The sequence below is a fragment of the Macrotis lagotis genome, chromosome 2, assembly GCF_037893015.1.
Source record: "Macrotis lagotis isolate mMagLag1 chromosome 2, bilby.v1.9.chrom.fasta, whole genome shotgun sequence".
NCBI classification, from domain to species: domain Eukaryota; kingdom Metazoa; phylum Chordata; class Mammalia; order Peramelemorphia; family Peramelidae; genus Macrotis; species Macrotis lagotis.
Window position 1 is genome coordinate 81720586 of NC_133659.1, and position 25034 is coordinate 81745619.

Genomic DNA, 25034 nt, shown 5'->3' on the forward strand with positions numbered 1-25034 from the left:
TACAAAAAGTTAGTGAACTTATCCTAGATTCTAATGAAATAAAAAAACAATTTTTATATTTTGCTAATTTCTGAATAAAAAAAGCAAATGAAAAATGACTTTTTCAACCCAAACAAAAACTCATTTACCGTTTGGAAGCAAAATCTAATTGAGTGGAAATCTTGGTATTTTGTGACCGTAAATCTGTAACTTGCTCCTGAAGTTTCTCAACTTGTTCGTTTTGGATTTTATCATTTTCTGTCTTTTCTTTTTTGTAATTTTCAAAGATTTCCTGCAACTAAACATTAAGAATAATTATTGGATGATGTTTAAAACTTGCCTTCATAAAATCTGACCTAGAGAAAGAAAAACAATATATACCTGTTTAAGTGCAGCCTTGGCTTCTATTGCCTCTGTTGACTCAACTGTGGAAACTGGAGCAGGAGTGGAGATGGTCTGTGACACAGCTGAAGAATGTTTCAGTGTGTTCATCACGGAAATATCCTCTAAGTTTGAAGCTTCATAAAAATAAAATGAGAAGACTTGTTAGCAGAGCTATTTTTAGTTTTCTACATCTTGCATTTACTTCATCATAAAAAAAAAGCAACAGACATTAGTTGTTTCAGAATTTGGTACTCTAAAGTGTCCTTCATTGTTTTATTCACTTATGTGATGAAATTGTCAAATGAATCAAGCTAACAAGAATCATTTGGGAGCATGTAACTTTTTGAAAGCAAAAAATGGCAAGTGAAAATCTAAAATAAAATTCTCTAGCACTAGATCTTTTCTTAACACAGATTTCAGAAACACATTAAACTAATTTTTTCCCAAAATATATGGAAGCTTAAATAACATGTGCTAACCTACCTTGCAATGGAATGACAACTCCCGTTGTCTGTGATAGCAGAATGCGGTACATGTCACGCTGACGGACAATTGAATCAACAAGCTGCATTTGATGGTGTCGTGATTCACGAAGTTGTTCCAGTTCAGAGAGGGCACTCTCAAGCTGAATTTGCAGCTCAGTAATTCTGTAGGAAAAAAAGTTGCATATTTTAGAGAAATGTCAGTGTTTAGATTTTGACAATTCTGTCAGAAATTAGTAAAGGAATTCATATTAAATTATAATAAAACTCTGCATAATGTCATGCCTATCTTCCTGTGTGAGGGAGTGAGAACATTCTAGACAATCATGTATGTTTCTTCTAGAGTTTATATTGTTATAGGATGATATAAATATATCTATATAAAGGTAATACAGTATCAAATAACTGCAAAACAAAATATTTGGAGTTGAATGGAAGATGTTTGTTTCATAGAGGCATTGAGATTGGCTTTAATGAATGGGTAAGGCTTTAAGTAGGTAGTTAGGGAGGAGAAAACCCCAGGCAAATGAGCACTGTGTAGGTATGCAACACAATAAAAAAAATCATATACTGAAAATGATGGTTACTTATCAATTCATGAATTTTTACTCTGAATATTTTTACTTAGTTCAAACCATTTAAAAGCTTTGAAAAAAATCCATTTAATGCCACTGAGGACACAAAGGGAGATTAGTAAGTACCCTAACATCTGTACAAGGAATTCCTCACCTCTTCCTATCGAAAACTGGGACAATTATTTGCCCTTTTCCAAATAATCATTCGAATATCACACACTTTGGCAATGTTATCTGTTGGTAACTTTTTAGTACCTGCAGAGGCATTTCACCTGAGCTAGACCATGTGATCAAAGTGGTCTTTTAGTTTTACCATGTTTATGCTATATATCTCTAAGTATACTATTCTGTACTTACCATTTCAAAGATCATCCTCCTAAGCAATAAAAATGAAGCTAAATAAGAAATAGACAATTCTGACTTTTCTGTCATCAATTACTTTTATCTCATCTACACCAGCGAGCATCCAAACCTTACGGGGATTCTCTGTTTTAGTTTTTCAGGAAGACCTGTGATGGAAAATGTCACCTGTACCCAGAGAATAAAATATGGAATCTGAATACAGACCAAACACATACTCTCTTGTTTAAAAATTAGTTTTCTGTTTCTCCCTTTTGTTCTGGTTCTTTTTACAACATGACTAATATGGAAATGTGCTAAAGCATGATTGTACGTATAACCTATATCAGATTACTCACTGTCATAGGGAGGAAAGGGAGTAGACAGAAAACTTAGAACTTAAATCTTACCAAAAAAAAAAAAATCAACACTGAAAACATCTTTAAACGTAATTGGAAAAAAAAGTTAAACTAAAAAAGAATGAGAACTGCTTCAGAGCAAAAAAAATGTCAAAAAAACAAATCAATAAACTTTTTCAGGGAGATGATAGAGAAGAGGTAATCATTGCAAAAGTATTTAATTAGTAAATTCAAGGTGCAGCTAGATGGCACAATGGATAGAGCACTCGCCCTAGAGTCAGGAGGAGCCAAGTTCAAAATCTAGTCTCAGACACTTAATAATTACCTAGCTATGTGACCTTGGGCAAGTCACTTAATCCCTTTTCCTTGCAAAAACAAAAAAGAGGAAATTACAATTCAAATAGAAGCTTAAAACTTTGTCTGGTTTCAGATTCCAATGGCTGTCTCTGGGATAAGTTGCCTTCTTTACCCTAAGTCCACCAAAGAAGTTGCTTCAATATTTTTCCCACAGTTCCTATTACTAGCTGTACTTCCCTCTACTCTATTTCTTTCCCACTCTCATTTATTCCATTTTCTCTCTCTGTCATCATCCTGTCCCTTTTCAAAAGGGGTTATATTTGAGTACCCTCTCCAAAGACCTTCCCTCTCTTCTAATCACTTATTCCGGCCCCCCCCCCCCCCCCCCCCCCCCGCCATTCCCCCATCCCATCCCTTTCTTTGAATTTTTCTCTAGGGTTAAGATAAGATTTCTATACCCTATTAAGGGTGTATGTTATTTCCTCTCTGAGCCATTTTTGATGAAAATGAAAGCTCACTCATTCTTCTTCACCTTCCCCCATTCCACTGGATTGAAAAAGCTTTTTTCTTGACTCTTATATGAAATATCTTAGCCCCTTCTTTCTGTCTTTTCTCTTCCTCCCAGTACTTTTTTTTAATCACCCATTGACTCCATCTTTTTACTATATTATACTTTACCATATTTACTGCAGTATATTTGCTATATTATATATTATTCAGTTCCTCCCTGTGCCTTGTCTATATATGCTCCTTCTAACAGTTCTTATTTTTTTTTTAGTTTTTTGCAAGGCAAATGGGGTTAAGTGGCTTGCCCAAGGCCACACAGCTAAGTAATTATTAAATGTCTGAGGCTGCTGGATTTGAACTCAGGGACTCCTGACTCCAGGACCAGTGCTCTATCCACTGTGCCACCTAGCCACCCTTAACAGTTCTTATAAATGAGGAAGTTCATATGAGTTATCAGTTTCTTCTTCCCATGCAGTAATACAAACAAGTTCAACATCATTAAGTTCCTCAGTTAGTCCTTCTCATCCACCCCCCTCTATGGTTTACCTGAGTCCTATACTTGGAGATCAAACTTTCTGTTCAGCTCTGGTTGTATCAATAGGAAAGTTTAAAAGTCCCCTGTTTCATTGAAAGTCCATCTTTTCCCCTGAAAGAGGATGTTCAGTTTTTCTGGGTAGTTGATTCTCATTGTAAACCAAGATCTTTTGCCTTCCGAAATATATTCCAAGCCCTATGAGCCCTTAATGTAGATGCTGCCAGATCCAGTGTAATAATGATTAATGTATAATTTAGTCAAAAAAATTTGTCTTCTATAATATTTGCTTTTTAGTTTTCTTCATTATTATTGAATACAAGCATTTTTTTTTTTAGCTTTTGCAAGGCAATGGGATTAAGTGGCTTGCCCAAGGTCACACAGCTAGGTAATTAAGAAGTGTCAGAGGCTGGATTTGAACTCAGGTACTCCTGACTCTAGGGCCAGTGCTCTATCCACTGCACCACCTAGCCACCCCCAATACAAGCAAATTTAACGGTGTATTCTCTTAATTACATTTTCCTAAAGTTAACAAAAAAAACCACAAGGTCAAAACTCATCACTCAAATCAAAAAAGGATCAACTTATTACACCAAAGCATAAAAATAGATTATTTTAAAAGCTCTCAAATTTTTACCTAGAAGAAGTCGTTTCTTGTTCTTCTCTTTCTCGTGTTTCTCCTAGCTCCCTAAGAGCTACCAGAAGGCGCTGGTTCTGTTGCTGGAGTTCTTCAATATTCCTGTAGGAGACTAGATGCTGTGATATTACTTCAGATGAACTGCTGATGTCAGCAGAACTTACTTCTTCATCACGAATTACATGATTACCCCTTGCTTCTTCAAGTTCCATCAAGAGAACTCTAATCTAAGGGAGAATGTAATGTCATTAAAGAAATACTAATCTGCATCGAAAAAAGTAATATATTTAGAGCAGAGAGCAACTTTTTAAGAATGATATTATATACTTGCTATTTAAAAAACCCCAGAGTGGAAAAATAAAGTTGATCAACAGCTGGTTAGCACAGTGGAAAGAGCAGGAGACTTGCAAGAAAGGAAGATCTAAATCTGAATACTGGTCTCAGATTCCTTTTAGATGTACAACCATGGACATGTCTAGTAACCTATGCCTCAATTTCCTCATTTGTAAAATAAGAAAAATAACAGCACCTATTAGGATTGTTGTGAGGATTAAATGAATTAGCATACTAATTAAAGTGCTATGCAAATTTTAAAGCCCTATGGGAATGCTAGCTATTAAAAGCAGTAGTAGTCCTTCAATTAATCACCTAAAAGGAGTCTTCCCAACTTTTTTATTTAGATATTGATATCTGTGCTAAGATATATTTTGGTTAAGTCCAAACAATCTTGATAGAAGTAAAACTGCACTTATTACCTGAAAAATTGTCCACGGCAAACAAACTTTTTTCCAAGACACTCTTCAGCAATATCAATAAAATGATACAATAAGATAAAATAGCTCACTAGGAGAAGAATAATAGACCCTACTCTTCTTAGAATCTAATTCACTGTTCAGTGCCATTTGACATAAAATTGGTCAAAGCTGGTTACTGATAATGAAGGATTTATTAACCAAAGGAGCTACTGCAAAGGTAGTTTTAATACCTTTGGTATACTGACTCCTCCCCCCAAACGCAGAATCAGAGCAAAGCCAAAGTTCTAAAATTAAAATTTTCTAACCTGTTGTGAAAGATCTTTCACTTGTATTTCCATTCTTTGGTTATCCCTTTCAAGCATGGATGAATGCTTGTTGGCTTTATCAGCATCCTCTTGCAATCGCTGAATTTCCTATAAACCAGAAACAGTTTTAAGGCTTTAAAAAAAAACATCAGTTTCTAAAAATAAAATTTGCTTTAAGAAGTTTATCATTATCGTAGAGTGCTCAGGAACTACTACAGCAATCAGAGTAATAAACATCACATGAAAAAATTAAAAAGGAAAAGATACTTTTGAAATGAGCCTTTCTGAGAAAAAATGCAATATTGATCTGTGACTACTACCTGTCATTTATAATTGGATCCAAATTAAAATATACATATGTGTATATACACACACACATATATGAGAGAGAGAGAGAGAGAGAGAGAGAGCGCGTGAGAGTGCACGCACAATATACAGATACTGGCATAGAAATAATTACAAACATCATAGTAGTAGATACTGATATCCTCATAGTGATGCTAAAAGACTATGAATATCATCAAAAATTGACCAGTAACACAAAGGTCATTTGAAAAATACAACAGTATGTTATGAGAAACTCACATTTCTTTACAGATGAGGAAGATGAAAATTTGAAAGGTTAAGTAATTTTCAAAGGTTACAAAAGGATTAAGTGGAAAACCCCTGCTTTAAACTATGTCCTGAACTCTAAAATAACATTCTTGCCAATATACCACAATACGCCACTGAGCTAGTTGTTATTACCAGTTTTTTGTAAAATTTAAAATAAGCTAACAAATTATATTTGTTCTTTACTTGTTCCCTAGTTTGGTCCTAAGAAGGATATGCTACTCACCTTCATTGCTTGTTCAAGTTTAACAGATAAACTTGCCACAGCTTTTTGGGCACGTTCATATTCCTCACGTTGGCGTTTCAGAATTGGTGCTTTTGCTTCAACTTCTTTTACTATTTCATCTAGATACTTATTAATTCTCTTGTTCTCTAGTTTTTCTAAAAGTAACTGATCTTGTGTTTCCACATATGCATTATACAGCTATAAAAGAAAATGTAACATATCAAGTCTAAGTACAATTTTAAAAGGGAGGATAAGAATGACAGACCATAAACCAAATTTATTTATTTATTTTTTTTTAGTTTTTTTTTCTGCAAGGCAAACGGGGTTAAGTGGCTTGCCCAAGGCCACACAGCTAGGTAATTATTAAGTGTCTGAGACCAGATTTGAACCCAGGTACTCCTGACTCCAGGGCCGGTGCTTTATCCACTACGCCACCTAGCTGCTCCCATAAACCAAATTTAAAAGGAATTTTTTGCCGCTTTTGACTAGATGGTCATTTCACAAAATTGGATATACCCATCAACATTCTATTTTAAGCAAGATTCTTTTAAGTATTATCTTAGAACATTTCAAATGAAAATGTGTTGTAATATTCAAATTAAAAAATGATCAAGGGGTGGCTAAGTGGCGTAGTGGATAAAGCACCGGCCCTGGAGTCAGGAGTACCTGGGTTCAAACCGGGTCTCAGACACTTAATAATTACCTATAGCTGTGTGGCCTTGGGCAAGCCACTTAAGCCTATTTACCTTGCAAAAAACCTTAAAAAAAAAACAATAAAAAATGATCACCTCAGTTAGTTTCATTCCAGGCTTCACTATTTTAGCTACAGCTGCTGCAGTAGGAGACATAGCTGCAAGCTCCTCTTCAGATAATATGGCCCCTGCACATATCAACACATATAATATTCTATTACTGTAAAGCTCAAGAAAATCAAGTTGCTGAGTTTTTAACACATTATCTTACTTCACATTTTCCCCTGCATATTACATTCTAGCCCAACAAATTATCTTCTGAATCATGCTTCAAACACTGTCTTTTCAATGTCTTTTCTCATGATACTCCTGTGCCTAGTGTACCCTCCCCTCATCTGTGTACTGGATTTGAAGTTAAGAGTGCCAGGTTTAAATCTTCTGTCATTTGGCAAGTCACATGGGTACCATCATACTGTGAAAACAGTATCAGGGAGAATATTTATTGTCAAAAAAAAGAACAAACTTAAATAATTTACCTGTTAGCTTAAGAGAAATGCTTATATTTAAATATAAATTTTTTGTGCTCACAAAATATCATCCATACCTTTCCGCTTTGTGGCTGAGAGTAGATCATTAGCATTCTCTAGTTCTCTCTCTAACTTGCAAATTTTCTCAAGCATTTCTTTTTCCATTTGGGCTTTTGATTCTTCCACTTCCACTAAATGATCTTGTATTCCTTTGTTAGCTACAACATGACAAATTTAAAAAGAAATTACATCATCCTATAGAACAAAAATCTAGAAGTCACTAAATTTTATTCTGCTTAAATCCCTCTTTTTTCCTCTAAAGAACACAGCAAACAGCTTCCAAGGATGAAAACTGAATAGGAGGACATGGCTATTCCTTCTACAAATCGCTCATTTAAAATTTCTGTTTCATTTGAACTTTATGAAATACTCATGTCTTTGGTTCTTACTCTCCCTGTTTCTCTTGGTCACCCGATGTACTGTTGTCTCTTTCCAAGAGATTTAAAGGGTATAATTTAGTCACTTGACTTCATTTTTGATTCTTCATCTGAAATACTGGATATTCTATCTAGAATATGGGCTAAAAGGCCTATGTATCATCAATTAGGATGTTTTGTTTATGGTTAGGGGTAATACAATGAGAAATATATATTTCATTGTGAGAAACCTTACCATAGGTTTTGAAAGTGAATATATAAAGAAAGTTACAAGCCTCTGTACAGGGTACTGGAATTAGGGAAAAATCTTTATTGTTGTTGAGTCTTTTCAATTGTGTCCAAGACTTGGCAGTCCCATTTAAGGTTTCCTTAGCAAAGACATTTATCCAGATCATTTTACAGATGGGAAAACTGAGGCAAACAATATTAAGTGACTTGCCCAAGGTCACATAGCTAGCAAGAATCTGCAGCCAGATGTGAACTCAGGAAGTTGAATCTTCTTGACTCCAGGTCTGGTACTATATGCAATGTATCACCTAGCTACCAGGTATACAAGATCAGGGAGAACTAACAGCAGATGATATTAGTAAATGTGTGTAAGACAAAGACAGACAATATCCAGAGTATTCCAAGTCTCAATGCAGATTAAAACTTTAAAACCTGACAACTGCATTAAGAATTTTGTAACATCCTGTGTATGTGTATCAATCTACACACCCACATCCACCCCCCCCCACATATATATATATATATATATATATATATATATGTAATACAAATGTATCAATAATAATTATAGCAATAGAGTAATCTGTTTTTGAAACTCTACTATATAGCATTATAACTAAGACTGGAAGCAAATTTCACTTCTGGAATACAAATATCCCTCAGATAAGTTTTATCACTGAGATAAACCCAACTAAACTATATTTGATTTATATATACCAATCACATAAACTGAAAAGAATCTCTATCATAAGTATCATAAGTATTTTTCTCCTTTTAGAATTTTTCTTACCTTCTCCAGCTTCTTTCAAAAGCTTGTGAAGCTCATCAACTGCTCCTGTTAGCTCATTGCTTTTTGCTTCAGAGTCATCAGCCGCACTCTAAAATAATGTTTATTCAGAAATTATTAAATGACAATAACAACAGTAAACAAGACCAGGACACTAAAATATATGGTAACTGTATTTACCTTATACAAATTAGAGAGCTTTATGTGAGCATTTAGTTCATTATGAAATTTTTCTTCCATACTAGCCTGCTGCTCCTTGGCCTAAAAAATAAACAAAATCATTATATCTCACCACTGATATGGATTGATAGTTTTTTCAAATGGTCAAAGTTAGGGGTGGTTTCTTTTAAAAGACATAGAGAAGAAGGGAGAAGGAGGTGATAGTGAAAGCGAGACAGAGACATTATGCAAGAGCAAGAAAATCTTAATTTTTAAGCAAATGAAATACCTAAAATTAAAACCCCTGAACAGATTAAATAATAATTAAGTCTTCAATAAAATGATCTCATTAGTTTTTGGTCTTCCAGGAAAATGACTAAGTTCATAATATTGCAATGATCTTAGAAATTACAAGCTGATAACTAATTTTTGAAAGTTAAGGTTATAAATGTCAAACATTTCATATATATATATAAGAGGGTTGGACTTATTAATAGCAGGAGCTACCATTTATAAAGCAATTTAAGCTTTGTAAAAGTGCTTTACAAATATGATCACATTTTATTCTCACAATGAACCTGAGTACTAAGTGCTCTTGTTATCTTTATTTTACAGATGAGAAAAATAAGGCAGAGAGAGGTTAAGTGGCTTGCCCAGAATCATACAATTGAGTGTCTGAGACCACATTTGAACTCAATCTAGTGCTCTAGAAAATCAGCTGTCTCAAATGGCTCTTATGGTCTTTTTCAGCTCTAAATTTATGAACCTAAGAATGCTTTCATATATCTTCAAAGTAGCAGCCAAACTTAAAATACCTCTTTCAATTTGGTCAGAAGTTCTTCCACGTGTTTTTGTAGATTTTCATTTGATGTTTTCAAGCCATTCACTTGTTCCTCCATCCTGGAAACCTATATCAACAAAATTTGTAAAGGGAAAGTGTTGCAAAATTTAAATTATCTCAATTTTATGATTGTACTGTCTAATGAAAAATCAAGTGTTTTCTCCTTTTTTCATACAGCTATGTCTGCAAAAAATTTATAGTACAACACGGAGAACCTTTCCTTTTTAAAATGAAATACCAAATAATAATAACAGCATCGTGAAAAAATCAGTTGTAGGGAATTTTTATAGAAATCTTTAGATTCTGATTTCAAAAACAGAATATTAATAACTCTTAATTTTTCATGCTTATACTCTTCTTAGATTCTATTTCACTTCAAGACTAAATTAATATCTCCTATAATTTGCACACAATTCTAAAAGTGAAAAGATTTGGCCACACATTCATAAAGATAATATTTTTATTTCTCAACTTACCTCTTCTTTTTTGTTCTCAAGATTACATTTAAGTTCCAGGATTTCATTTCCTTTTTCTCTACCAACAGCCAGGAGTTCATCAGTTTTGGTTTTTAGTTCTGTGTTCAGCCATGCATTTTGATTATTTAGTAATTCCTTTTCTTGTTCCAATCGTTTCTCTCGATACTGATGTAATCACAGGAAATAGTTTTATAGAGAGCAAAAAAGATTTATAAGGGACATAATGCCAGCTATATTTTTATTTGTTTAAATGCTTCTTGAAGTCTACAATCTGAATAAAATTTTGCTTCACTGAAAATTGAATAAGACATGCATATATTGAGCATGAAAGAATACTTTAAAGTGTCACATAATTAGATTAGAATTACAATTTTTCAGACAAATCTTTCTTATAGACTAACTTTCAAAAGTCCTATACAATGCTTCAAACCGAGCTTTCCGACTTCATTACACATCTCACTTTCCTACAATTTATAAGACAAATAGGTTTCTCTGCTCCTCATAAATGGCATCCCATTTCTTATTTCTGTGCCTTTGCCATGGCCATATCTCAGATTGTTTCTCCTTGACCTTCATTATTCTGTTACCATCCACCACAATGAATCTATTGTTTACTCTCTAAGGACTTATGTCTTTGTTTTGATAAATAGGATCTAAGAGCCTGGTGGGTAGGAACTGCTTCATTCCTCCTATCTGCATTGTCAATATATAGCACTCTATGTGCCACAAAATAGCTGCTTAATAGTGATTAGATTAAGTCACTGAATTTTACTCATTTCAATGTTACAGGAAATAGACCCATGGAATCCTGGATAGCTACTGCTTCCAGTATGAGCATCCAGAAATCTAGGGAGGCAAACCCTCAATTTTCAGTATGCTTAAGCATAGTCCCAGAGATTCGGAAACAAATAAAACTGAAGCTCATCAGAGTTTTCACTATTCTCATTTCTCATTTTGTTTTCGATTACATGAGAGACAAAAAAAAAAATGATTTTGGTTCCAAAGTTCTCATAAAGGAGATAGACATATTAAAGAGAAACGACAGTTTTACACAGATAATCTAGGCTGATGAGATTTACACTTCAAGGTTACCTCTACAGAGTTTACAATGGACTGTGAGAGACAATGTTTTTACATACCAAAAGATAACTAGAAAGCTAACACTTGGTTGTGGATTTATCAATATACAAACAAGAGAATTCAGAGAGAGATACTGTAAATTCCATTTATTCCCTGTCTGGTTGCTTTTCTTGGATAAAAAAAATAATAAACAAATTAAATTCAACAGATCATAGCTACAGTGCCAACCAGCTATTTAACCTTCCCAGTAAATGTGACAGTCCTGGAACCCTAATAATAGAGGACTAAAAAATTCTTATGACAATAGTAATAAAAAAGAACTATACAAAAGTAACTATATTTTTTAACTACTACTCATAATTTGTACATGCTAAGTACCTTAACAGAAACATCAGATGCTTGCAGTTCATCCAGTTTTAACTGCAGCTCTCCTTTTGCTGTATTGCTTTCCTTGAGTTTTTCATTCAGACGTTTAACATCCTCTAGAAAAGTCAGAACAGGATACGAAAATTATTAAAAGTTGATGAAGAGTATAAATTCTTATGTCTCATTCATAACTGTTTATCCTTAACACTTAAAACTGGAGCTTTCACATAACAAATAATAAATGTATTGAATGTACAATAAAATGTAAATGCAACACACAAAAAGTACACTATTTAACTTTGATAAAATAGGCATATAGCATTTCTATCATGCCATGCTCAATTCTTCTACAAACCTGACTTATAATATATCCATCCAATAATATTTAGAAATGTGATAGGAGATAAACAAAAAAAAGGGGAAATTCAAAAGTATCCTTTATAAGTGTTTGCACCTTTTTCATACACCCTTACCAAGATTCTAAGCAGAGATCACTCAAGCACCTAGAGAAATTATGCTCTGGGCTCCAGTCAGCACTAGACCTAAGCTTCATAACTTAATTGAGAAAACTGAATAAAGTACAAGGATTAACATTTTTCAAAGAATATATAAACAACTCTCCCATTACAAGATAAGATTAGAAATAAAATTTATATTTTTATTGCACAGTCTAACATTAAATGAAAAAAGTGACAGTATAACTTAAGATTTATTCTCTTAATCTATTTAATATTATAAAATAACTTATTTCACTTATTCAATTAAAAGCAAATTTTTTAATATATTCCTCATACCAGTTAAATATTCAAGTTCTTGTGAACGCCTCTCACTGGTTCTGACCAAATCTCTTTTCTCAGCTTCCAATTCCTCCTTTGCTCTTGTAAGCTGGCTCTATTAAATGGAGTAAAGCAAAAACAATGTAATATGAGTAAATCAATCAGATAAGTAAAATTGCTATATACTTATCAACCTGTAAGAAAGTAGCACATGAAATCTTAAGCTAAATTTGAGACATACAAAATACAACTTAGTTTTGTCTGGTTTAAATCACCTAATAACTGGAGAACAATTTGGAATTATGCCCAAAGGGCAACAAAAATGTGCATACCCTTTGACCCAGCAATACCACTATTGGGTCTATACCCTGAAGAGATGATGAAAAAAGGGTAAAAACATCACTTGTACAAAAATATTTATAGCAGTCCAGTTTGTGGTGGCAAAAAATTAGAAATTAAGTGAATGTCTTTTAATTGGGAAACGGCTTAACAAACTGTGGTATATGTGTGTGTGTGTGTGTGTGTGTGTGTGTGTGATGGAATACTACTGTTCTATTAGAAACCAGGAGGGATAGGAATTCAGGGAAGCCTGGAAAGATTTGCACGAACTGATGCTGAGCGAAGATGAGCAGAACCAGAAAAACATTGTACACCCTAACAGCAACATGGGGTTGATGTATCAACCCTAATGAACTTGCTCATCTCTTCAGTCCAACAACCAGGGACAATTTTGGGCTATCTACAATGGAGAATACCATCTGTATCCAGAGAAAGAATTATGGACTTTAAACAAAGACCAAAGACTATTACCATCAAATTTAAAAAAAAAGCATCATATTATTATGTAATTTTACCATCTTGTACTTTATTTTTCTTTCTTAAGGTTATAATTTCTCTGTCATCACATTCAACTGAGATCAATGTATAACATGGAAGCAATGTAAACACTAATAGAATGCCTTCTGTGGGGGGTGGGGGGAGGGAAGCAAGAATAGGGGAAAAACTGTAAAACTCAAAATAAATAAAATCTTTCTTTAAAAAAAGAGAAAAAACGTAAGTAGTATATGTGCACATATATATATGTTTGCATGTATATATCTATGTGATCTATTTCTATATCTATGTGATGGTTCGCTGGGAGTATATAGGACAAAATGTAAATGATCTTAAATAAAACATCTAAAAAAATCACCTAATAAGCTTTAAAAAAAGCTATCTTTCTTCTTAATTGTCATACTGCCTATTTTAAGATAGAATTATGGTGGACAAGAAACCCATTACAATAAATAGAAGTTTCTTTTCACCTATATTCTGTGGAAATATACTGGCTTCCCTAATCTTCTGAAAACATTTTCCACTGGGAAATAATCTGATGTCAAAACAAACTGTATTTTGTTATATTTTTTACTGTCTCAGCCAAGAATCAATTGTTACAAAGAAGCAAAAAAAAAAAGCAGCATGCAATAGAAGCAATTATATTTACATAATTAATAACTTGGAATGTGAATCACAAACAATTTGCGAAACTTTTTTATATGCATGACCAACCATTATTTTTTACCTGAGTAGCAATATGTCGATCTTGAGCAGTTTCCAGTTCTTTGTTTTTCTCAGTTACTATCTTCAATTGTTGATCTGAACATAAAAATTATTAAAAACTAAACATTTACATTTATCCAATTTAGCCAACAGAATTAGAATCATAGAACTTTAGATCTAGAAAGGAACGTTAAAGAACATGGCATCTGCTCTTTCATTTTATAGTTGAAAAAACTGAAGCTCCAATAGGCTTTGACTTAACCAAAGATAAAGTTGTCTGTCTGGGCCACTGAGAGGTTTTCGCACATGCCCAATTAGTGTAAAAGGCAGCACTTGAACTCAGATTATTCTGACTCCCCCACTAATCTTCTATCTATATAGTGCTGACTCAGAAAAAAATGTACATCATATACAAAAGTGTTTGTAATAATTATATTTCCAAACAAAGACTTGTCAGACAGAGACAGTAAAAAAAAGAACTATTTTAAAATTAAAAATACAGATACCAGGAAAAAAAAAGGGAGAATTACTTTTGAATTCATGTATTTATTATTGTTGTTGTTCTCTGATAGGACTATAATCATGCCTGCAGAACAGACATAAAATCACCTAAGTAGTGACAAAATTAAATAATGAATGAGACTCACCGATAAATGTTAGAAAGTACTTTAGGGGCTGTTTGGGAAGCTAGATACTATTAGGACACTATGCTAAAGCAAAATTAAGATTAGTGGGGCAGCTGTGGCGCAATGGATAGTGCACTAGCCCTGGAGTCAGGAGGACCGAGTTCAAATTCCGACTCAGACACTTAATAATTACCTAGCTGTGTGACTGTTGGGCAAGTCACTTAATCCCACTGCCTTTCAAAAAAAAACCCCTAAGATTAGCAAAAGAAGAATCAGGATTTACTTAAGAATTTAAGGAATGATGAGAACATTTCTAACATAAAGAACAGAAATGTAAAAGTTACAGTCCAATAAGGAAAGGAAGGTTATCTTTGGACTCTATAAGAAGAAAGGATAACTTCCAATTCATTTAATTATAGATAAAATTTCTGTAATAGAAGGGACTGAAGAGGTCATTTTATCCAAACAACAGCTGAGCAGGAATCACCTCTACAACATTCCCCAGGTTATACTTAGAACAAATAGGAAATTTCCACTCCAAATATTCCTCCACATGGCTGCTAATCATTCTTTAAAGCAAAGATCTGATGTTACATCCCCCTTTCCTTTCAAACCATTCAAAAACCTCCAGAAGCTCCCTAAGACCTTTTAATATATTTAAATTAAATTTAAATCTCTTTATGGCCCCTTTCAACCTTACCAGTCTTCCTTTATACCACTATCTTCCAGATAATTTTTAGTCCAGTCTTCCTTGCCTTTTGTCATACATAAGATTCCATCTCCATGCCTGAAAGACTTTTCATTTCTGCTTTTTGGGACTCCTGGTTTTCTTCAAAACTAAAGTACCATCTTCAATAAGAAGTCTTTCTTGTTTAATCTCCCCCCAACTACTACCCTCCCCAAAATAGCCTGTATTCATTTTGTATATAATCAGTGTAAACTTAAAATGTATACATGCTGACTCCCCTATCAGAGTGCAAGTTCCTTGAGTTTCACTTTTGTCTTTATACCTCTGGCATCTGTACAACAGTGGCACATAATAGGATCAAAATAATTGTTTATGGATTGACATTTTTAATAGGGGTTAAAAATACTGCTTGGGTGATTAAGATAATGATAGTGGTTGACTAAAAGCAGGTAGAACTACACAATTTCTTTCTTTTTTTGTTGTTTTTTTAGATTTTCCAAGGCAATGGGGTTAAGTGGCTTGCCCAAGGCCACAAGGCTAGGTAATTATTAAGTGTCTGAGGCCGGATTTGAACTCAGGTACTCCTGACTCCAAGGCCAGTACTCTATCTATCCACTGCTACACAATTTCTATTTTGCTTATGTTTTCTCTGCCAAGGTGAACCATCTTCTGGACTGGAAATAATAGGCAACAATGATTAACAGAACATTTACAAAGATAGGTAAAGAGATAATGAAAGCATCTTAACTATTTTTACTTACTGAATTCAAATCACCGGGTCTAGATAAACTACATTCAAAAAGTTGACACATCTAGACTACTGCTAAATCATTTTTGGTGTTCTTTGAAAAAAATGTTAGAAAAAGGAAGAAATGTCATCAGGAATGTTGATAGACAAATGGTTTCCTAGTTTCAAAAGTGAAGGAGAAAACAGATTCTTCAAACTATAGGCCAGAAAATTTAATTTTGATAACTGATAAAATGCCAGAAATTATTAGGGATGGTTTGGTAATGTATTGGAAGGGGGAGAAGACCGCATGGATTGCTAAAGAATGAGTCATGTCCCATTAACTTCAAATTCTCTTTTGATGGAATTATTAAGACTAATAATTAAGGAAACTGCCATACACACAGTTATCCTGGATTTCAGAAAAAGAACTGACCAAGTCTTTCAAGTTTATCTTTGTGTTTAAAATGGAGAAACATAAGCTGAATGACATCAGAACTAGATGAATTCAAAACTGCAAAACTAGCAATTAATGGATCAAATCAACTTGGAGGGAAATCTATGGAGTGCCACAACATTCTATCTTTGACCCCATTTTGGGGTCAATGATTTAGATGAAGGCAGAAATTTTGTAGATTCCACAAACTTTACAGGCACAGATATATAATATTTTAGGTTACAGAATCCAGGGCTAAAAAAAATCAAACAAACTATGATGGACTGCAGCTAAGATTAATAAGGTTCATAACTTCTTCCCACAAAGAAATTTTTTTGTAACTCTCTAATGTATCAATCTTGTAACACTGCGTACTATATCAATCTATGTTGGTACTGCTCTACAAGGTAAGTTGCACTAACACAGAGGCAACAAATATTTTCCCTCCCTACTATTGTTCAGTGATTACGTCCTTACTATTGTGTAGTATTGCAACAATTCTAATGTTTTTAATTCTTATAATCATTCTTTTTGCATGTAACAAAATGAAAACAGGGTATTTTGGGGTGGGTACATACTAGCAGTTGGGGGGAGATTAAACAGGAAAGACTTCTTATTGAAGATGGTGCTTTAACTTAGTTTTGAAGAAAACCAGGAATCCCAAAAAGCAGAAATGTAAAGGAAATTATTATAAGGTCATTTAGTCCAATCTTCACCCAAAATGTGAATCCCAACTAGGACTGTAACAATTGGTTATTTAATCTCTACCTTAAAACTTCCAATGATGCAAAAGCTATATCCTCCAGAAGTTAACAGTTCTGTTCCTTGTGTATCCTCAAAAATCCATCAATTAAGAAGGCAGATTTGTATTGTAACGAAAAATGGGTTTTCTACTGTTAAGAGTAAATGGTAAGAACCAAGCTAATAATTCTTTCATGCACTTAAAATTGAAATACTAAAGAGAATCACCAATTTGAAAAGTTGTACATAAGAAAAATTAAGTTTTTCACTAAGACATATATATATAAAGAATTAAATGACTTTTGATAAGATTAAAATTCATACATTACTTTTCACCATCATGATTTGACATATGGCTAAAACAGCACATTTTATATTTCTATTTTGCTTTTATTATTTTCCTCATCCAAAGATAAACAAAATAGGCTGGAAATCAAATAGAAGAGACAAACTAGATAAAAAAGCTGAGTAACTATGTCACATACATCATTAAGAAAACTTTTATGCATTTTCTCAAGAGTCTGAAATCCAAATACTCTTAACACATAAAATTACGCATTTAAAAAACACTTACTAAGGTTTTCCAGTTCTTGTCGCAAAGTTTGGCATTCTCGGCTTTCATTTACAAGTCTCTCCTGACAGTGGGACAGCCGTTTCTCTACTTCAAAGTATTGTTGTTCTGGGAAAAAATTACAATGCCACAACATGTTTACATTTTGCTCATGTAAATGTAAAAATGTAAAATATTTTTAATGGTAAACTTTAATTTCCTGAGACTTCAAAGAGGCAAAAAGTAATAGAATGTAGAGAATTTGAGAAACCGTGAATAAAATCAGAAATCTGTGAGCAGTTAGTTGAGCTCCTTCACGTGAGAGATGAAGAAATGAGATCCAAAGGATCTAAAGGACTTACACAGTGTTAAACAACTAGCTAGTGTCAGAGCCAGGATCTGAATATTCAAGTCAAACTTCTAGTTCAAAGTTCTTTCAACTACACATAGATAATTTACATTTTGAATCTTTAAAAAGGTCTTTTAAAAACTCTAAAGTATACTATAGAGGTGGTATTAAATTCAAAAAGAAATGAATCCTTGAAGAATCTTAGAAAACTATAGATTAACATTGTTGGTGTACTCTATTTTACTTCTTTTGTTAAACATTTCCCAATTACATTTTAATCTGATATAGAACATAATTTGACAGTACTGACCTACAGCATTTATTCCTAATGTCTCATTTTGGTGTAGTTATTCTGGACTCTAAAAGCTTTGCCAATGGAGAATGGAACTTGTAAAATTAAAAAAAAAACTTCAAAGACATTATGTCTTGAAAACATGTCACGTGGGAGCTAGCAAACAGCTAACATAATGCTCTGCACCAGTGTCTTCCTGTAATAGGAAAAGGCACAAAACTGAACATCCCAGATGTAATGTTGGAGCTTGTTTATTGAGCAACTGACTGACTTGGTCAGAGGTGAGTTTTAAGAACACTAGGTGGCGGAATGGATAGAGCCTGGGCCCTGGAGTCAGGAGGATCGAGTACAGCTTTGCCCTTAAGACACTAATTGTCCAGCTGTGCGCCCTGCAAAAAAAAGAACATATCTGTGGAGCACAGAGTGGAGAAAAATAACATGTGTCTGCTGGGGGGAGGGGGAGATTGAAGGGAGAGAACAGACCAGAGGAGAAATAATGAAGGCCTTAACTAGGCCATCTGAAGTATTAGAAAGAAATCAATAAAGGGCAGCTAGGTGGCACAGTAAATAAGAGTATTGGTTCTGGAGACAGGAGGGCCTGAGTTCAAATACAAACTCAGACATTTAATAATTACTTAGTTGTGTGACCTTGGGGCAAGTCACTAAACCCCATTGGCTTGCAAAAAAAAAAAAAGAGAATCAAGGGATAAGGATGAAATAAAAAAGACTAACCCAAGTAAAAATGACACCTTTACATATGTCACTAGAAAATGGGAATGAAAGACCTAGGTGGCAAAATGGTTCAAGGCACAGATTCTTAACTAGGTTTTTACTATTATTTTTGTTGATTTGAGCCATTTTGAAATATATCATTCAGTATAAACTGTTCATTTCAAAACCTCTGGACATATCTGTATCCCATTCTTGATTCACCCCCCCCCCCAGTATCTGATAATGAGGTAGTCCTTCTTGTGAAGGTCAACATTTCTATACATTTTTAATCCTCTCCTCCTGTCTTCTCCAGAAGACAGCAATGTCATTTATGTAATCTTCCCCTTTTACCTATCTACAGATAACTTTCCTACTGGCTTTAGACAAATCCAAGCCTCTCACATCCTGAAAAAAGTCTACCATCCCTTAAGTAAGTGATGTATTATCTCCTTTTCTCTTCCCAGCTAAACTCTTAGGGAAAAAATTACCAGTATTTCTTCCTACTCTTCAACCCATTGAAATCTGACTTATTACCATTCAATTGTAACGACTCATTCCAAAACTATCAACGGTCTCTTGATTTTCAAATAGGTTAGTTAGTTCTCATGCTTTTTGACCTGCTTAATTTCACATTGTTGCTCACCCTTCTTTTCCTCAGTTTCTTTGACTTTACGTGAGCCCTTGGGGTTTGGTTTAATTGTGTTCCCTATCTAGGTAAATGACTTCCAGATCTATCAACCTGTATGATCTCCTCTGAACTTCAGTGGAGGGCCACCCAATGTCTAAGGAACAGTTCACACTAGATGTCTCCCACAGACATCTCAAAATCAGTATTTCCCTCCAGCTCTTCCCTATTCTGAAGTCACAAGCACCCTTCCAGACCTCCCGCATTTATAACCTTGGCACTCTCAATCCTTATCTCTCTCTCCCTATTTTCCACATCTGACGCCTCTCAGTTACCTTAGTTCAGATCCCCTTCATCTCCCCTGGATTTTTCTTTACCAACCTCCTCGTTGGCCTTCGTGCCAGGAGGCTCTCTCTCTCCACGGCTGTCACAGGGGCTCTCTTTCGGAACAGTTCTGACCACAGCCCTCCCTGGACTGCCTCTCGCTTGGCTTTTAAAGCTCCAGCCTTCCCAGGATCCGTGGGTTTTGGTCTTAAGCACAGTCCCCTTGGGTTTCCTTCTTCCCAGACCGAGCTCCCACCACTTTCTCTGCCACCCTGCCCTGTTTGCCGTCTTTGTTCCCCCCTGGGGCCCCCGAGTCTCGGCCGGAAGCCCCCGTCCCCCAGCGCGGCGGGCGGGAGCGCGGGCCCCGCCTGGCGCCGCTGCAGCGCCGGGCCCCGGCCGCCACTCACCGCTCTCCACCTTGAACTTCTCGTGCCGCCCCTTCAGGCAGTCGATCTCGCTCTGCTGGTCCGCCAGGAACTTCTCCAGCTTGGCCTGCACGGGCTTGGGCAGCTTGCTCAGCTCCTGCCGCTCCAGGACCTGCTGCAGCACCGCCGCCATGTTGCCGCCGTCCGCTTCTCCGGGCTGGGCCGGGGCCGGGGGCCCAGCCGGCGGGGCCGAGGCCGGCGCCGGCGCCGAGGCCGGGTCCTCCCGCGCTGGGTGCTCGCGCGCGCTCGGCTCCCGGAGGCTCGATCGGCGGGACCCTGGGAAGCCGAGAGCCGAGCTGGAGAGGAGTCGGCGACGCCCCGCCCCGCGGATGCGCGCGCACGGGCCTCCCACCGCCCCGCGGCGGCCGGCGCGGGGACCGACGCCCTCGAGCACCCTGGGAAACCGAGTCTAGGAACGGGGGGGGAGGTTCCTGGATGCGCGCGCACCCGCATGCGCGCGGAACGCCGGGAAATGTAGTCGTCCTCCCCCTCCATTTCTCTTCCTCTTCCGTGGCCCCAACTACCCCCGCCGCCCTCTCCCGCAGATCTGGAACCCCGGTCCCCGTTTCCTCCCCTTCCTTCCACGCGTCCTCCTGTGTAGGAGGAAAGGCCCGCGAGGTGGGGCAGGGCCGGGTGGGGCGGCGCTACTTACTAGTCAGCCCGCGGCCCGCCCCGAGGAGCCGGGAGCCCTTTTCGCTGAGGCTTCGAGACGTCATGGGTCGTCGTTTTCGGGCGCTCCGAGTCAGAGAGCCGCTAGAGGGCATGAGTCCCGGAGGGGCGGAGCGGGGCGGGGCGGGCCCGAGCCGCTACCGCCACACTCGGTATGGCCGTCCGGAAGGGGGCGGGAGGGGCGGGGCGACTCTCCTATAGCAGCGGGAAGACGGGGGTTCAGGGCGGGCCGCGCTTCCCGGAGGCAGTTGGAAGGCACAGGCGCCGCGCGTCATCAGGCCGCGCCGGCTGCCCCCCCTCCTCCTCCCCAGCCGGAGCGGAGGCGGGAAGCGGAGGCCGCGGTGGGGGGAGGGCGGCGCCTTCTGCGCGGACACGCGAGCGGAAGGGAAGCCGCTGCCCACGGCCGGCCCGGGGGCCCGTCCTCCCACGAGTGAGTCGCTCCACGGCGGGGCCCACAGGGCAGCCCGGGCGCGGGAGACGAGGGGCGGCTACCTGCAGCGGCGCCGGCGGTCCCGGGAGGAAGACGAGGCGGCGGCGGCGGCGGCCGGGAGCGCGACCCGTGCTGGGGCCGCGACCTGCGCCGGGACCGCGGCGCGGGGGTGGAGGGGCCCAGGGGCGACCGGGACTAGTTTATGCAGATGAGGAAACTGAGGCCCCGGGGGCGGGGCCCGGCGGGGCGAGGGGGCGCCGGCTCCTCCCCCGCCCGGCCGTGCATCATAGAGATGCTTCACAAAGTGGGGGCAGGGCGGGGCCGCCCCCACGCCCTTCGTGCGCGGCGACCCGCGCCCTCCCTAAATAGATGGCGAAGCGGAGCAGCCTTGCCTTGCTCTGCCCCTGCCACCCTCGTCATGACTTCTTAGTTCATTGGCAGCATGAGTGAACGGGGCTTTGCAGACCCCTCACTGCCCCGCGCTCCCCTCCGGGGACCCACTCCTTTCCTCTGCGGACCCTCAGGTCAGTCCGGCTCCGCCCCGTACCCCTGCTGGAACTTGATTTCCTGCTGTGGGTTTTGTTAGGATTTTTTTTGTTTTGCCAGGGGTTAAGCGGCTTGCCCCAGGCCCCCTAGATAAGTAATTGTTAAGGATTGGAGGCCGGATTGTGCTCAGGTCCGCCCGACCCCCCCCCCGCAGGTGCTCCGACCCCCCGGACAGGCGCTCCGACCCCCGGACAGGCGCTCCGACCCCCCGGGCAGGCGCTCCGACCCCCCGGGCAGGTGCTCCTTCCCCCGCGCCACCTGGCCGCCCCGGCTGTGGCACATCTAGAACCGGATGTTCCGCTCAACTTGTACAAATCTAAACTCATTATCTTTGCCCCCGAACCTCCCCTCGCAAACTCCCCCGTGTTGTTGCAGACCCCAACCTCTCCCACTCCCCTCGCTGTTACAGACCCCAACCTCTCCCACTCCCCTCGTGTTGTTGCAGACCCCAACCTCTCCCACTCCCCTCGCTGTTGCAGACCCCAACCTCTCCCACTCCCCTCGCTGTTGCAGACCCCAACCTCTCCCACTCCCCTCGTGTTGTTGCAGACCCCAACCTCTCCCACTCCCCTCGCTGTTGCAGACCCCAACCTCTCCCACTCCCCTCGCTGTTACAGACCCCAACCTCTCCCACTCCCCTCGTGTTGTTGCAGACCCCAACCTCTCCCACTCCCCTCGTGTTGTTGCAGACCCCAACCTCTCCCACTCCCCTCGTGTTGTTGCAGACCCCAACCTCTCCCACTCCCCTCGCTGTTGCAGACCCCAACCTCTCCCACTCCCCTCGCTGTTACAGACCCCAACCTCTCCCACTCCCCTCGTGTTGTTGCAGACCCCAACCTCTCCCACTCCCCTCGTGTTGTTGCAGACCCCAACCTCTCCCACTCACTCAGGCTTACCACTAGACGTCATCGTCTTCCTTTCGTTCTTAAACCATCCCTCCTCCCCCAGCAGCCCCTATTTTGCCTGTTAATTTTGTCTTTGGAACACCTCTTGCACAGGCCTTTCCCCTTTTCCCTTAACTCTGCCCTCAGAGGCGCGAGCCCTCATCACCTCCTACCTGTATTATTGAAATAACTTTTGGTTTGGTCTGCCTTCCACAAGTCTCCCTAAATCACCCAAGTGATTTTCCTAAAAGCACAGGATCCCCTTTGTCACCCCCCCCATACAATAAGCTCCAGCGGCTCCCCCTCATTTCCAGGATCCACTATAAAATCCTCTTATTCAAAACCCTTTCTAACTTATCCCATCATGTACTCTTAGATCCAGTGGCACAGACCTCCTTGCTGTTCTGGGGACCTGGCTCCACTACAGGTTCAGGATTTGATCAGAACTTTAAAATGAAAAGCACTTTGACTAATGAGTGGACCGTGGTCTGAAGTGGGGGGAAAGTTGAGATTGGGAGACTAATGAACAAGCCTTAGAAGCAGGCTCTGCCTGAGGTTAAGTGCCGGAGCTAGTTTGGTAGCTGTGTTAATCACTCAACTAGCTTTCTTCTGATTTGCTTTTGTGCTCAGTACTTTGCTAAGCCTGGGGATACGTAAAAAGGAAAAATGCTAGTTCTTGTCTTCAAAGAGTTTACATTCTAATGGAGAAAACATGAAAAGATACTTACAATGTGATTGTAATAAAAATTGTTCATACAATATTAATGCAATAAGGAGTTGGGCTAGGTAATAAAGACTGATGAAATAATTTTCAAAGGAAGAAAGTTTGTTGAAAGATGGGGAAGTAGGAGTAATTCTACTCTTCCTCTGAATCCTTTGCTTTAGAGGGCATAAAGGAAGAGAATTGTGGGGGTGGGGTACAGTATCTTGAGAGAACTAGGTTTCCATTGGAATGTGAATAAATACAAAATAAAAGGGGTAGAATATGGGTCGGGGTTCTGGAGGGTTTAGTGAAATAAGAAGTAAAAGAAGAATATGGTAGCACATTTTGGATGGATTTATATATGCCAGGGACTGTAAGCATTTTACAAATATCTCATTTGATCTTCATAGTTGAGGAAACTGAGGGAAAACCAAGGTTAAATGACTTCCCCAAAGTCCCATACCCCTGAGGTCAATTTTGAATTTAGGTCTTCCTGAGTCCAGCCCCAGTGTTCTATCCATTGCACTGTTTGGTTGCCTCCATATATTATATTAAATGCTAAAATTTAGCTCTTTAGCTGGAGGGTAAGACCATGGGAATTAGAGTACTCAAAAGAGGAGAAAGAGAAGTTTGTCACTTTTGCAGATGCTGAATCTGAATGAGAGGGCTAAGGAAAGCAAGATCAAGGATATTACCTTCAGTTTCCTGAAGTGACCAGTTGATAAGGGTTTCCATTTTCTAAGGTCTATGGTGATAGAAGATAATATTATCCTTTACCAATTCTATCAAGATTCAGGTTCTCTTATGGTCATAAGGTAGAAGTTCAATAGAGGAAGTTTAGAAAAAGTTAGAGGAAGAAATTCAATATAAAGGAACAATACGGAGCAATGTTCAAAAATAACAATACACTATTAGGTTGCACTGAGAAGCATTTCTGACAGGAATAAGCCTTGGTCAGGCTGTATCTGGAGTATTTTGTTTACTTTGGGGGAGCACTGTGGCTTTAGAAGGATATTGATAAAGGGAGAAAGAATGAAGGTTATAACTGGATGATTCCAACCTTCATTCAGTAAACATTTCATTGTCTTCTATGTGCCACTCAGTCCAGTTAAACTAACCTTCTTAGTGTTCCTTATGTACAACACTACCTCATGGAATGCATTTACCCTTTCATCTGCCTCTTAGAATTCTTATAATTTCCTTCAGATGTCAGTTTAGATACCACCTTCTCTTCCATGGCATCTGCTGATCTCACCCAGTCACTAGTCTCTCCACCCTTTCCTTCCCTGTTACCTTGTATGTGTTTATAATGTATGCATTTAAACTCCTTGAGGTCAGGGACTTTGTAATTGCTCTCTTTTTAGGAATTTAATAAATTATTGATGATTGTTTGCAAGATACTATATTTGGT

At 38.6% G+C, this 25034-nt stretch overlaps 2 protein-coding genes across 9 annotated transcripts in view; one reads left to right on the top strand and one right to left on the bottom strand.

Annotated features, from left to right (window-relative positions):
• TPR (translocated promoter region, nuclear basket protein) overlaps positions 1-20577 on the bottom strand; it is a 67857-nt gene extending 47280 nt beyond the window's left edge. Inside the window, exons 1-17 of one of the 2 annotated variants that reach the window (XM_074222243.1) lie at positions 20374-20577; positions 17690-17794; positions 13920-13993; positions 12377-12473; positions 11595-11698; positions 10137-10301; positions 9635-9727; positions 8841-8921; positions 8664-8751; positions 7286-7426; positions 6778-6869; positions 5990-6187; positions 5152-5259; positions 4092-4318; positions 847-1010; positions 361-497; positions 129-277 (exon numbers count right to left, since the gene is read on the bottom strand). In XM_074222243.1, the coding sequence (XP_074078344.1) occupies positions 129-277; positions 361-497; positions 847-1010; positions 4092-4318; positions 5152-5259; positions 5990-6187; positions 6778-6869; positions 7286-7426; positions 8664-8751; positions 8841-8921; positions 9635-9727; positions 10137-10301; positions 11595-11698; positions 12377-12473; positions 13920-13993; positions 17690-17794; positions 20374-20524 (2174 nt within the window). In that variant the 5' untranslated portion in view covers positions 20525-20577. The remainder of the gene's footprint in view (positions 1-128; positions 278-360; positions 498-846; positions 1011-4091; positions 4319-5151; positions 5260-5989; positions 6188-6777; positions 6870-7285; positions 7427-8663; positions 8752-8840; positions 8922-9634; positions 9728-10136; positions 10302-11594; positions 11699-12376; positions 12474-13919; positions 13994-17689; positions 17795-20373) is intronic. The other variant, XM_074222242.1, reaches the window with a different exon arrangement.
• A 551-nt stretch (positions 20578-21128) lies between these two features.
• The window catches only part of ODR4 (odr-4 GPCR localization factor homolog), a 49399-nt gene continuing 45493 nt past the window's right edge, over positions 21129-25034 (top strand). For 2 of the 7 annotated variants that reach the window (XM_074222250.1, XM_074222251.1), the window contains exon 1: positions 21819-22014. The gene's annotated coding sequence lies outside the window, so the exon portion shown is untranslated. Of the gene's footprint in view, positions 21213-21364; positions 21491-21817; positions 22015-25034 lie in introns of those variants that run through there. The other 5 variants (XM_074222248.1, XM_074222246.1, XM_074222249.1 and 2 more) reach the window with 5 other exon arrangements.